At 31.9% G+C, this 13,961-nt stretch overlaps 1 protein-coding gene across 1 annotated transcript in view; it reads right to left on the bottom strand.

Moving 5' to 3' along the window:
* Window positions 1-2,484: 2,484 nt before the first annotated feature.
* LOC106460080 (neuron navigator 2-like) overlaps window positions 2,485-13,961 on the bottom strand; it is a 61,141-nt gene continuing 49,664 nt past the window's right edge. The window contains exons 16-18 of the mRNA XM_022386699.1: window positions 13,674-13,792; window positions 13,316-13,507; window positions 2,485-7,381 (exon numbers count right to left, since the gene is read on the bottom strand). Of these exons, the coding sequence (XP_022242407.1) occupies window positions 7,256-7,381; window positions 13,316-13,507; window positions 13,674-13,792 (437 nt within the window). The 3' untranslated portion in view covers window positions 2,485-7,255. The remainder of the gene's footprint in view (window positions 7,382-13,315; window positions 13,508-13,673; window positions 13,793-13,961) is intronic.

The following is a 13,961-nucleotide window of genomic DNA, read 5'->3' as shown; positions in this document are numbered from 1 at the left end:
GGCGCGGCTTCGTGCCAGTTGGCAGTCAACTTGGAGTGAGTAACGCCATAATAAGCTTTTCCAGATCAAACCATCTGTTGGTCTTTGGCTGTTTTGCTTCCTTAAGGATCGAAAGGAGGAAGTAGTCCTGGCAAGGCTACGCATTGGTCATAGTTTTTTAACCCATCGTTTTCTTTTATCAGGTATTTACCCACCAATGTGTCGCCATTGTGACACTCAAGTCACAGTAGCCCACATTTTACTGTCGTGTCGTCGTTACGACCATGAGCGGCGGCACCATTTTAGACACATTTTTTCTAAAAGTTTACCCCTGACGCTGGACAGTGTCATTGGTAATGGTGACACTGTCCGATTAGATTGTATTTTTAATTATTTACACACTATAGATATTTTTAATTCTATATATATCTTTTATCGGCATGTATTGGTTTTAACTCGCAGTATTTTTAAATTTTACTTTAATTTACTTTCATTGTTTTTACCGGTTGTTTGGCACAGATAGCCTTGCTGCTTTGCGCCATAAAGCACCAACCAACCAATCAATCTTCAACACATTTTGCTGTACTAGCTGTATTGTCCTATTATCTGACTTAAATATCAATGTGTCATAGTAACTCATGTCAAATATTAAGCTACTGTAAAGTTATGCTGTCAGAGTCACTTAAGGGATTTTTAATGATCACTAGATATTATTAAAAGGGATTATACAAATGTTTCTTATACTTATATCATGCTTTTTATTGGACAGGAAATTGGCGACAGTACATGAAAGAAATGTTTTTAGGTGCTTTGTAAGATTTGTTCCGTTATGTTCTTTTTTAATTTTAGTTTTTTAACAGCATTGATTAAAATGTTTATATGTATATGTTATATATTATTTACTGTTATGATTGTTTTGCATGTTAGCTTAGTATTTGGATTTAAATGTCCCATGTTTACTTGGTGTTTTTTCATTTCAATAGTTTAGGATATGACACATAGGGGAAACAATTGTATAATTTCAGAGTTGGATTCCATATTGTCAAAATTGCAGAATTGAATAATTTGTTTTTTTTTCTTGCTTACATCAGTCAATATGATTTTGCTACAATACATCCAGTACCATCCTGAAAAAACCTTCAAAAGGTTTCTCATTGGGTCTCTTTTTTTTAAATGTCTCTGGATATTTTTTTCCTATTGTATCTCATGAATTATTTTAATTATCAAAATATCATCAAAAGAGACATTTGTAAAAATCCATAATTATGCCAGGAATAGAGCAAGAGTATAACTTAAAAATTTAGATGATAAGGGTGCTTTTTTATATTCTTTATAACAAATTTTACTTAGTTAATTATAAATAAAAAGTATTGCTGGACTTTGTTCAAAGCTTTGAGATTCAAACTGAATGATGCTACTTTTATTAAAAGATATGGTACAACATGTCTTTCAGAAACAAGGTGAAGTTCGGCAGATTTTTATTTTTTGGAATTAGGACTAGTGATATAAATGAACTTGCGTCAGTATCATGGTATGTCTTCTAATAACTGAAAATGATAGTACTAACTTTATTGCTTGGTTTTAACCTATGTGAATCCCCTAGTTAATCCTTTTTAGTAAACTTTAATTCTGATTAATATAATAGAGGTTTGGACAAAAATTAATCTGAAAACTCAAAAATAAAGATACTGGTAAAAAACAAGCTTTAGCCAGTTTCTAATACTTTAACATGTAAAAAATGAAGAAGGTTCTATTTTGATATAGATAGGCTAGAATGATGGCATCAAAAATACCATTACTGAATGAAATTAAATGGAGTGAGTAAAGATTTACAGAAATTAACATCTGACCTGAAGTACCTACTGGAAGGTACTGTATTGTAAAGCAAATTTATGAGTGTGATGTTTGCTAGTTAAAAGTAGAGAGAGCTACAATTTAGGATAAAATGCATTCCAACTTAAAACTACAGAGGGTTGAGTATGATATATTAAAACAATTTTTAATATGCAAATCAGTAAGTCATATGACAACCACAGTCTGTACATAGTTGTGGGGGAATGGAATGTATCAGAACTACATTTTGACATTATTTGTCATTTTGTAGGTAGCATTATTTCACCAAAAATGGATAAGTTTTAATAAGTTTATATAACAGCCCTTTTAAACACAGAATATTCATAGATTTAGGTCATAAATATGTATTCAGATCAGGGATTTAGAATTTCCAAGATGGGAATATATTCCTTGTAATAAATGGCATTGGAAAGCAAAGAAATATGGATTAACTTGGGGACCCAGGAACTTCCACAAAGAGCCCTGCAACAAGTAATACTGTTATGTATCTGCTTGTTTGTTAATTTCTTGTATAATTTCTTTCTGAGGGAACTTCAGCGATACAAGTCCCTTCTTGATTAAAACTAGTTTATTCTTTCTTGATACAACTTTGTAATACACAGAATTTCTACAGTCACTTTAAACTTAAAAACCTTTATAACACACGCTATAAATCACAGTGATTCACACACTTTACTCACGGTGCCTACTGTTTGCTTGACTCAATTATCTATCTTTTCAATCAATCATCCCACAGGCTTTATCTGCCAGGCTTATATACTAAAAAAGGGGGTGTCCCGAACACACTAGGAAATTCATGATCATTCAAGAAACTCATCACTCGTTACCAGCGTCACGTGACTTCTGCTGTCGTAACAATACCATAATCATGGTAAGCAAAATGTGGTATCATGTAACAAATAATACTTTACTTAGACCATTGGCAAAAGCTGTTCATGTGCCCCAGGTAATAGTGTATATCATAATCATGAAAGATCTTGGTCTGGAAAAGTGATGCAAATCATGTACACAAGTTGCTTCCACAAAATATTTGTTCAGCTGGCATATACGTAAAGCAGTTCGTAAATTAAATGGAATTCATGCTATTTTGTTTGAAGACATATTCGTAAAGTTGCTGGATGCAGCATCTATGAATTTCTATGTGATCAGACAGTTGAAACAGGATGAGAGGTGAGCTTTAGACATGACAGCCTTATAATGGAGTCTTTTGAAATGGAAACTATGCTGCAGGCTATTTTCAAGATGTTTAGTTATCAGGTAGAGAAAATGATCAGATATAAAAACATTGACTGAATGACATGGCAAGGCTCCAAAACTATTTTAATATAATATACACTAAACCTGTGCCTATTTAAAAGAAAGAACTATGCAGCTTACTTATTCTAGTATTAAGAATATTTATAAAATATTAACTGATATCATCTTGTGGTGCATGTAATATTAAATTTCAAATTACCTAAATTTGTGTACATATCAAAGATGTACCAGTCATGCTAATAGATAAAATTTTAATAAATAATTTATCCTTGCAAAATCTTCTTGTAGTATTATAATATTTGTTCTGAATATGTGCATGTTTCACATAACATGGTTGAGAAAACAATTAAGTTGATCTTGTTGCGAGTTTCCTTTATTGTTCTTGAAATAGATAAAACCTCTTACTGCCAAGAACATTGCTTCATATGACGTTGTTTAAGAATGTCAACTACAGTGTCCTTCATAAAACAGTTCTCATATCTAGAGGTTACAGCCCAACCTATGTTATAAGAATGACCAGTTGCACTGGATAAATGTGCGGAAAATAAAGAACCTGCCATTTATAGAGTCTGGTATACATTTTTGACTTAACAGATGGAATATAGAAGAGCCAGTGGGAGCAATCATCTAGTGTAAGTAATAAGTGCAAGTACTGACAAATTGTGTTTGTGTTACATAGTTTGATAAAGATTATGTATTTTGTTCTACAGTTGTATCCAATTTCATTCTTCTGTTTAACATTGACTCCAGCAAGAGTTTTAGTTATATTTTGAACAAAGCTCCAGTTATGTAGCAGATCTATCCGACAGCTCTAATAACAATTCAATTCACCTGAATATACAAGAGTATGTAAACCTTTAAGGCATCATATTTATGACTTGCTTGTTTTTATGGTTATGTTTTTTCAACCAGAAGATTTTGTCTATACCCAATTATTTGTTTTGAAGTCTTGTGTAAACTATAGATTTGAAATTTTGATTTTCTAAATTAATAGGGGATTTTTGTTGCTTAAATCTGTGTAGAATGAATAAAATATTGAGGTAATTTCAGTAATACTTTTTATTTATAAAATATTGCATGTTCATTACTCTTATACATACATATAATCTAATCCAACAATTTACATAAATGTCTGAGTAGTCATATACTATACTTATAGTTTAAGGAAGGGTAAGGTTCTTATTTTTTTCTAAAAATTTTCACAGTAATACTAAATAATCACTAGCTTGAATCATTTTTTGCTGATACGTACTTTCTTAAAATGCTAAGAAAAATGACATGGTAATTCTTTGGCTTTACTTTCATTTCTGTTACTTATATCTAATTTGTTCCACTGGATAAAACTTTTGTACAAATCAACTGTAACTCTTAAGTGCAAATTATGCCTGGGATATGAGCTGCAACTTCAAAATTAATTATAGTTTACATTTGGACTAAAATAATTTTACTTTTCCATTTCAGACAAGGAAAAACAAGATCCATGTAGTAATGTTTTCAGTACTTACACTTTTTTGTTAGTTTAGTTTTCAAAATAGTTTAAATTTAAACAAATACAAGCCATTTTTTTTTATTAAATGGAAAGACACTGAAGTTGGTAAAGAAATTTCTCATTATTTGAATTTAACTTCCTGTTTCCTTTTAGGTTTTTCCTACCAATTTTTGAAGCATAAAACATTTTTGTCTGATAAATAAATTGTTATATATCTATACAAAAATTACATTTATTTCATACACGTTTGGTCCATAGTAGTGGCTGTAATTTGCTTTTATGATAAGTTAGTCACAGCCACAGTGAATTGAAGTCATCCACATTTTTTGAATCAACAAGTTTACAGAATAGTTAAGTATCCTTGCAGAGACTATCACAATTCTAAAAACAAACTAATTTATTCATTTGTTATAAAAATGAAAAAAAAATTGGTTGGGGATGGAAAGTTTAATTTAATACTGTGCACTAAATGCATAGTGCCAATGGATAACATAAATTATCCAGCACATGCTAAACACAAGAACATGATAAAAAATAATATCAACAATTTAAAATTATGTGCAAAAATGAAAAAAATTTCCATAATAAACCTAGTTTTTTCTATGGTCATTTTATTTACAACTTATTGTATTCTGAAATAGGAATTTTCTGAACATTTATCATGCAATGCATGTTATGGTAATTTAACTTTCAACTCAGAATAAATATACCATATAATATTGTTTTGATAAGGTAATACATTCTATTATTATAGTAGATGCAAGCAGTTTCAGGTTTTACCACCATATAATTTTATTCCTGAAATACTAATGGGCATCCTGCTTCCTAACAGCTTAAACAAATTCATTTTTATTACACTTCATTATTGTTTTTACACTTTTCTCACTGGGCGGCTTTCAGCCTTATGTGTGTTGTAGTTATAGTAAAATAAAAGTAACTTTTTTTTCTTTTTGAATGGTTCACTTCATATGAATCATTCCAAAGAAAGTCACATATAAAAAAGTAACAATAACCAGCATAACACAACCATAAACAGAACAGTTTCATAATTCTATTTTTAAAAAAAATTCCTTTTTTAATTCTCATTTTTCTGGTACTCAAAATCCACAGTACTTGCCTAAAATGATTTGTTTTAACTTTTTTGTATGTTATAAAAGAAAAAGAATAACATAAGCAGTTAAAAAAACAGTTTCTATTTCTATACTGAGTATTTAAAGTTCTTTAATTGAGAACAGAAATAAATTTGAAAATAAGTAAAAAAACAATGAAGCTAAAATTATATATTTCATAAAGTACATTAACAGTACAAAATAATTAAAATCCATCTTCTCTAGTATTATTCACTGGATTATATAAAATCAATCATTATAATTAAATACATAAAAGTATATGATACGAAACCTAATTACACATGAACATTACTTGATTAGGAGTTTTACATCATTCAAAAAATATAAATGGGATACATTTAAAATTGTTTTAAATTATCAAATTTTTGAAAGTTTAACAAATTATAGATTCTATATAAAAAATAAAACAGCCTTGGATATTAGTGTATTTCTCAAGCTGACTTGTAGATATTAACAAAAACTGTGGCCCTATAACTGAATAAAAACTTCTAATCTAGTTTTAAAAGTTTTAAAGTTTCCATTATTTCTCTATACCTACATTTCGCTATACATGTATATTCTTCTAAATAATAAATAACTATAGGAAGGTAGAGAATGTTACTTATACGATCTTATTGCAGGAACAACTACAATGAGTTATTTGTACATCTTTTAACTTGGAAGTTTATGCAATTACTGAGGTGAAAATCTGCAAATACCATTCAAAACATAATACATCTAAATAATAATATTCATTTTTAAAAATAATTTGTCTAATAAATGATGAAAATTTTTTTATTAAGAAGATGCTCATTGGTATAAAGGCAACAGAATCACAGACTACTTTTATATAGTGTATTCAATTTTTAACAGCTTCACATTAATTATATTTACATACAATAATTAAAAGTATTTTACATTGCAGTTACTATATTGGAGCATTATTTCTATAACTCTCAAAAAACATTTTAAAACCAAGTTAAATCTTAACTTCCAGGCTTAAAAAAGTTGTAATACATTAACAGATTAAGAAATATTTGTATACAGTTTTTGCTCTGCTGAAAAAAAAACTATTTAATAATGTGTGTGTGTTTGTTTGTTTTGCACATTCAAATCACTGAAATTGTGATGCTAAAACAACAACAAAAATTCAACCTGTTTTTGCACCATGATATCTATTGTTTTAGTAGTAGTTATATCAAAAGTAAGCAGTTATATTTCATTTATGTATTTCACTTCAAAATACTTCTAGGTTTAAATTAATAACTTAGACTAACATGATGAAGATATTTTAACCAGAAGTAGGCTAAATTTGCTAATGTAAAGTAGATTTTAGACTTGCCAAGACACAAGCCATTAAGATAATTCTTACATAGCTCTATAAAGAAACAAAAAATTGCAAGGAATCTAAAGAAGAAGAATATTATATATATATATATATATATATATTTCACAACTGTGAATTTTGGTGAAGCTATTAAAAATCACAAACACTGCTTTATATGTTACAAGGAATCACTCTGTGTGCATCAGTGTGACCTGAGGTATCAATGTTAGTTACTTGATATCACAATGTGGATTCTAATTCTGTATTCAAAAAATCTTCTGTACTATGTACACTTGTACTATCATTGCCATTATTGTGTGGGCTGGAATAGCTTGCTGCTTCCTGAAGTCTCATTAGCATGTTGAACTAAGTAAAAAAAGAAAAAAATGTGGTTATATTTATGTACAATCAAACTGTTTTCATTAAAACAGGTGTATGTGATTAACAATTGTTGTTTTTATAATATCTATTTACTTGATTTTGGAGAACATTATTTAGAAAAATGTTTTGAGGATACAAATTGCAATATTTTATACAACTTCCTTGTAAATTGCAAAAAAAAACATTTTACATACTATACCTAATGGAAAAGTTATTTTTAATATATTTTATATGTGAAGATGTCTTACTACAGTTTTACACAACATGAAAACTTTATTATAAATCATTATTATTTTAAAATGCCACAAAATGAAGTATTGATAAAGGTAACAACCTTCAAGAAATAAGAATTGAAAGCATCAAATTTTGATGTCCATTATAAAAAATATTTACCTTTTATTATTTATTTATTATTCTACAATCACCATATTGAAATTGGTACTCTTATGGTGGAATTTCTTTCCATGTGACAAGATTTGGAACAAAACTTACCAGAAAAATAAATATAACATCTTATCAAAGTACAGTGGCTTCAAAATATCACAATTGTTAAAAATTAACTGATAGCTAGTAGCATATTTTAAGTTTAAAAACAGGATTTTCAAAAGTTAAAAAAGATTTGTACTACATATTTGACTACACATCCAAGTAAAAGGAAAAACATTTAACTCTAAAAGCAAACTTTTGGGTAAAAAGACTATCCTTTCCAAGTAGTTTTAAATCAATAAACACCAGTACTCTAGTTCAGTGGTTCCCAACCTGGAGGGCACACACCCTTGTGGTGCACCAAACATAAATTCATAAAATTGTAAAGGTACAAGAGGAGCTTATTAGTCCATCAAAGATGTCCCTTCCAGCTCCCAACTATAACCACCCCTTACTACTCGTGTATTAATCCAATCTTTTCTTGAACCCAGTTAAATTTTCTGCTTTCACCACCTTTGAAGGTAGCTCATTCCAAAAGCCAACCATCTTGTTTGAAAAGTAATACTGTCTTAACTGCACGACTCCTACGCTGCCAAAATTTGAAGTTATGACCCCTTGCCCTATTGTTTTCACTACTCAACACAAAAAGGTTTGATGGATCTGTATTATCAATACCCTTAATAATCTTAAACACCTCAATCAAATCCTCTCTGACCCTTCTCCCCTCCAAAAGAAATAAGTTTAGAGATTTTAGTCTCTTCTCAGAGAACAATCCTACCATCATAGGTATCATCTTAGTGTCTCTTCTCTGAACCTTCTCCAACAATTCAATGTTCTTACAGAAAGGAGCCCAAAACTGTACACAGTACTCTAAGTAAGGCCTTACAAGTGATCTAGACAGTGAAACAATAATATCCCTTGTCTTGTACTCAGTATTTCTATAGATGCTACCTAAAATCCTATTAGCCCTATTGCTAGTTACAATACACTGTTTAGATTACTTAAGTGATTTTTTTATCACAACTCCAAGATCTTTTTCTTCAACTATAGTATTTAATATATTCCCATACTGCAACAATAATTTTAATTGTGAAACTTACATGCATCATCTTACATTTTGGATAATTAAACATGCTTCAAGGTCGGACAGAAGGTCTTGGTTCTGCTACCCACAGACAACAACAAACTTGCCCTGCAATGGAAAGGACCATTTGAAGTGCAGGAAGTGGTCAACAGAATGGACTATAAGGTGAAAGTGAATAGGAAGACCAAGATCTACAATGCCAATTTGTTGAAGAGGTACTTCAAGGGGCACAGATTGACATTGCAAGTATGGCTGTCATAGATGCAGAACCAGAAGATGGTGACTTTGTCATAGATGATGAAGACATACTATACCTAAGACCTCTGGATGGAGATGAGATGTACAAAGACGTCAACATCAGTGAAGAACTGACTGGTAAACAGAAGAAAGAGCTGCAATATCTAATGTGCCAGTATGCTGAGGTCTTCACAGATAGACCAAGCAAGAAAAACCTTGTGCAACACAAGAGTGAGACCATGACTATGGATCCAGTCAAGTTGAAGCCCTACCAGCTGTTGTCCTGTGCAATAAGAGACCAGATCAAGCAAAAGGTTGAGGTAATATTAGAAGCCAGAATCATTGAACCTTCAAATTCAGCCTACTGTTCACCTGTAGTAATTGTGAATAAGAACGATAGCTCAAACCACTTCTGCATATATTTCTGGAAGCTGAACCTTGTTATGAAGTTCGACTCCAAACCCAGAGACTATCATGGCAAAACTAGACGGGGCCAAGTTCTTTACCAAGATCGACCTCAGTAAAGGTTATTGACAGATCCTGATGGAGACAGAATCTAAAGAGAAGACAGCCTTTGTGACACCAGACGGATGCTACCAGTTCATGAGAATGCCAATTGGGTTAGTCAACTCAGCAGCGACATTCAACAGCATGATGAAGAAGATGCTGCACAAAACCACCAACATCAAGTATTATGTGGACGAAATTCTGACCCACACAGCTAGATGGGAAGACTATCTGAAGAAACTCAGTGTTGTTGTTTAGGTGAGTGAGGGCAGCGGGTTTAACCATCAGACCATCTAAGTGCTACATCAGATATTCTGTGCTGGACTTTTTAGAAAAAGAGAAGCTAATTTGCGTACAAAATGCACCAGCTCCGATGACCAAGTAAAAGTCAGATCCTTTCTGGAATTAGCAGGATACTTTAGGAAGTTCATCCCAAACTACACTGAAGTTGCTGCACCACTGACTGACCTGACCAAGAAAGGTGAACCCAACAATGTAAAGTGAGAGCAACCAGAGCAGATGGCATTCCAGAAGTTGAAGAACATGTTAGAAAGTTTGCCAATCCTTAGAATGACAGACTACAAACCACTTATCTTTCAGGCCGATGCACCAGACATTGGAATTGGAGTAGTGCTTATGCAAGAACATATAGATGGACTGTGTCCCATAATGTATGTTAGTAAAAAGCTATTGAGTAGTGAGTAGAACTGCTCCATGATTGATCGAGAGTGTTTGGCCATCATATTTGTCATCCAGAACTACCTCTACAGGAAAGAGTTCATCATCCAGATGGACCATCCACCGCTTGCATACATCCAGAGGTGCAAAACTGATAGTGCAAGGATCATGAGGTGGATGTTATTCTTCCAGAACTGCTGGTTCTGCATGGTGGCCATCAAGAGGACTGCAAATGTTGGTGCAGACTTTGTCCATGAAATGAAAACAGTCCTTGTATATAGTATAAAAAATATTGTAAATATTTCTCTTGAAGAGTGGCTTATTGTTAGATATACACAACTGTTTTAGTTTAAATTTACTGCATTATGATTTAGATAGTTTATATAGAGCAAGTGTTAAATTAAGATATTTTTAGAAGTTCACAAATTATATGTTGTATAGTTCAATAGTTATGAATTGGTGATTGTTATATTACTGCATCATGTTTCTAGAAAGTTCTGAATTCTTCTCATTTTAATTTAGTATTATTACATCATAATATCTATGAACATTCTGTCAGGGTATAACTACATTTAAGAAATTTAATTCAATAGATAGATCCACACTGTATTATTGTGAGTTTAGCCATAAAGAGACTATAGTGGTGAATTTAATGTGAAATTACACAGACTGTATTGTAATAATTGTGTCAATTGTGTTCTAAAGTAATTGAACCAGTCTGTGTGGACTTTGATGAAGAAAAGAGACTATTTAAAGCTCTGGATACAACTGTGATAACCAACAATGTAATGAATGTCTGTATATACATTTGATTTATTTTAATATATTATTGTAAAACAAGTGGACTGTGAGCTGTTTGTTTATTGTTGAAATTTATTGCCAACAAGTCACAAACACACTGTAAAGAATCCAACCCATACATACATAAAAACTGACAGGTGCAATGACACAAGAATAATCATCAATTTTGCCAAAGCCATATTCATCTTCTGCATTCTCAACAACAGACATGCCTATGACAAACCACCATCATCCTTTGTGCTACAGTACCTGGAGGTAACTTTTGACAGACAACTCAATTTCACCAACCAAATTAATATGATAACCAGAAATGCCAAAGATGTCAATGCACTGAAAGTTGCAGCAGGAAATATATCTAAAGAATGTCACCTGATTGTACTCTACAAAAGTCTTATCCACTCCATCCTGGATTATGCACTAGCAACTGATGATCAGTATGAGCGGTACACAACTAAAAAAGTTTTAAAAGATAAAAATCATCAGTTTAGGACTGGTCACAGGATTTACTTCAGCCACGTACCCCATCAGTGACTCCATTGACACCAACCAAGCAGGGATTGCCCAAAATATGCCTCAGAAGACAATCATGGGTGTACAGTTGCAATACAACCATCACTGAGATAATTAATTACCACTAAATCTCAGATGACATCATGTGAAATAAACATCTAATGTCACTGGTGTCTGTATGGAAAAAATGTATATATTGGACAGAGGTGAAGCACAAAAAGCCTGTAAACATCTATTTAAAAACCATGGTGGATAGTCACCATAGCCACAAATTATTCCTACACCAAAGATAATGGTGGAGCTAGTTGTGCATTTACTGTGTCACAGGACAACATTCTGCATAAGTCTAATGAAGCATTCAAGCTACTTACAAGCAGCACAAGAATGGATCTGGAAGCCATAAAGCAAGCTCTTCTCTGGATTGCTGAAAGTAATAAACCAGAAACAGACAGTGTCACTAACACAATGTTAGTGGCTGATTCACAGGCAGTACTATGTAAAACTCAGAATGTTTGGTCTCCAGATGGATGGGGAAAAAAGCCAAGTAATTGCATGTTTGTAACCTGGATGTATGTGCCAGGCCATACACTAGGAGCAAAGCTAAATGAGGAAGCTGAGAAGCTCACAAAAGAAGTCCTATATCAAATCCAGCAAAACTAAACTAGCAGGATATTGACCTTCTCTGCACTACTGAGGTAAAACGGCAACCATGGACTTTATACAGTAACTTGAAAAAATAAAATATATGGGATCAATAGGACAGTACACAGCCAGATGGCCACTGGTGGCATCAGTAAAGAAACTAACTCTCTTCTACCTCCTGCAATGCAGCTGATCTCTATGTGAAGCATCAGTACCTGTCAGCACAACCACTAGTGCTCAACTCAACTCATGAATTACAAAACTCAGTAAATATTTGGTATTTAGCCTAAGACTAAAAATATAGAGAATTTTTAATTATATAATTGTTATAGTTTTGAAATATTTATTCTATGTGATTTTGTTTCTTCACTTTTTTTCCCCACTGACTTAATCAAAGTTTCAAATATGTCCATTTACCCAAGATAAATTTACACAAATTGATATTTTTGAAGCACTTTTATAGTGTATTTTTTGACAAGTATTTTCAGAAACAAGCATCAAACCTGCCAAATATTAAGATGCAAATATAACTACTAGTAAGTAAGAAGTCATTGATAATGCATTTCTCTTCAATTAATAAGTAGACTGGGTGATTGTAAAAACGTTGTGATAAACTGGGAAAAAATTCAGTGCTTTACTCCAAAGTCACAAGTTTTATTTTAAAGGAAAAGGTGCAAAACTGAGAAAAGTTCAATTCAATTGAGGCATCATGGAAAATATTTTGAGATGATCCAATGCAGTTTCATATGTTCTTTTGGAGTCACTGATCATTATATAAGTAAGCATAAAGTGTTTGAGATGGGGTATTGTAAATCATAACTTTAATTCTTCAGTCATCTCAGTAGGCTTCAATCTATACCTTTAATAAACTACTACAGTGTTTAAAATCCCTCATAACAATTTGATTTACTGTTTTCTCAAATATCTTGCAATAATAACTGTATATGATTTTTCAAGGAACTTCATAAAATAATGGCCACTATATTTTATTTTCAGTTGTTTAGCTTCATGTCTTACAGAATCAGATAACATACCAAGGGATCAGCTTCCACTTCACTCTGCACAGATTTTGTTCCTAAGCTAGAGGTGGGATGACCTTCGTAGCCAACATCTTCTGGACGAAGCCTAAGTAACTGGGGCCAATCTGGCTCACCCAATGATGGCCAGGGGTATGATTCTTGAACCCATTCTGTTGGGTCTTCCCAAACAGCTCTACGACCATAAAGCTGAATCATATACAGAAATGAGGGATTAGATGTCCCTTATATTAATGCTTTTAAAATTTACAGCAAATAAGAAATATGTACTTTTAAGTCTTTTAAAAATAAAATATAAATTAAGTCATTTTACAGAGTAGAGTTAAATATATAGTAAAGACACATTATACTTTACCTGCAATCCCTCTCTTATAGCCTCCAATAGGTAAGGTATAATGCTGTAATTCCATAGATCTGTAAACCATACTTGAGAACTAGAAACATTGACTGGACAAGATAAAAACAACCTTGGACCTAGAAAAATTTAGACAATAAAACATAAAAATAAAGAGAAAAAGGTTACATTTATCCATACAACAAAAAAGTAATAACCTATACTCTTAACAGTTTATTGAAAAATGTTAAGGTTATTCTTAAGATGATGTCAGGCTTTTAAATATTAGTTCGTCAAGAAAGTAATGTA

The sequence above is a fragment of the Limulus polyphemus genome, unplaced genomic scaffold (assembly GCF_000517525.1).
Source record: "Limulus polyphemus unplaced genomic scaffold, Limulus_polyphemus-2.1.2 Scaffold704, whole genome shotgun sequence".
Lineage (NCBI taxonomy): Eukaryota > Metazoa > Arthropoda > Merostomata > Xiphosura > Limulidae > Limulus > Limulus polyphemus.
The sequence above is the reverse complement of the archived record's forward strand: the minus strand, read 5'-3'. Positions and strand labels throughout refer to the sequence as shown.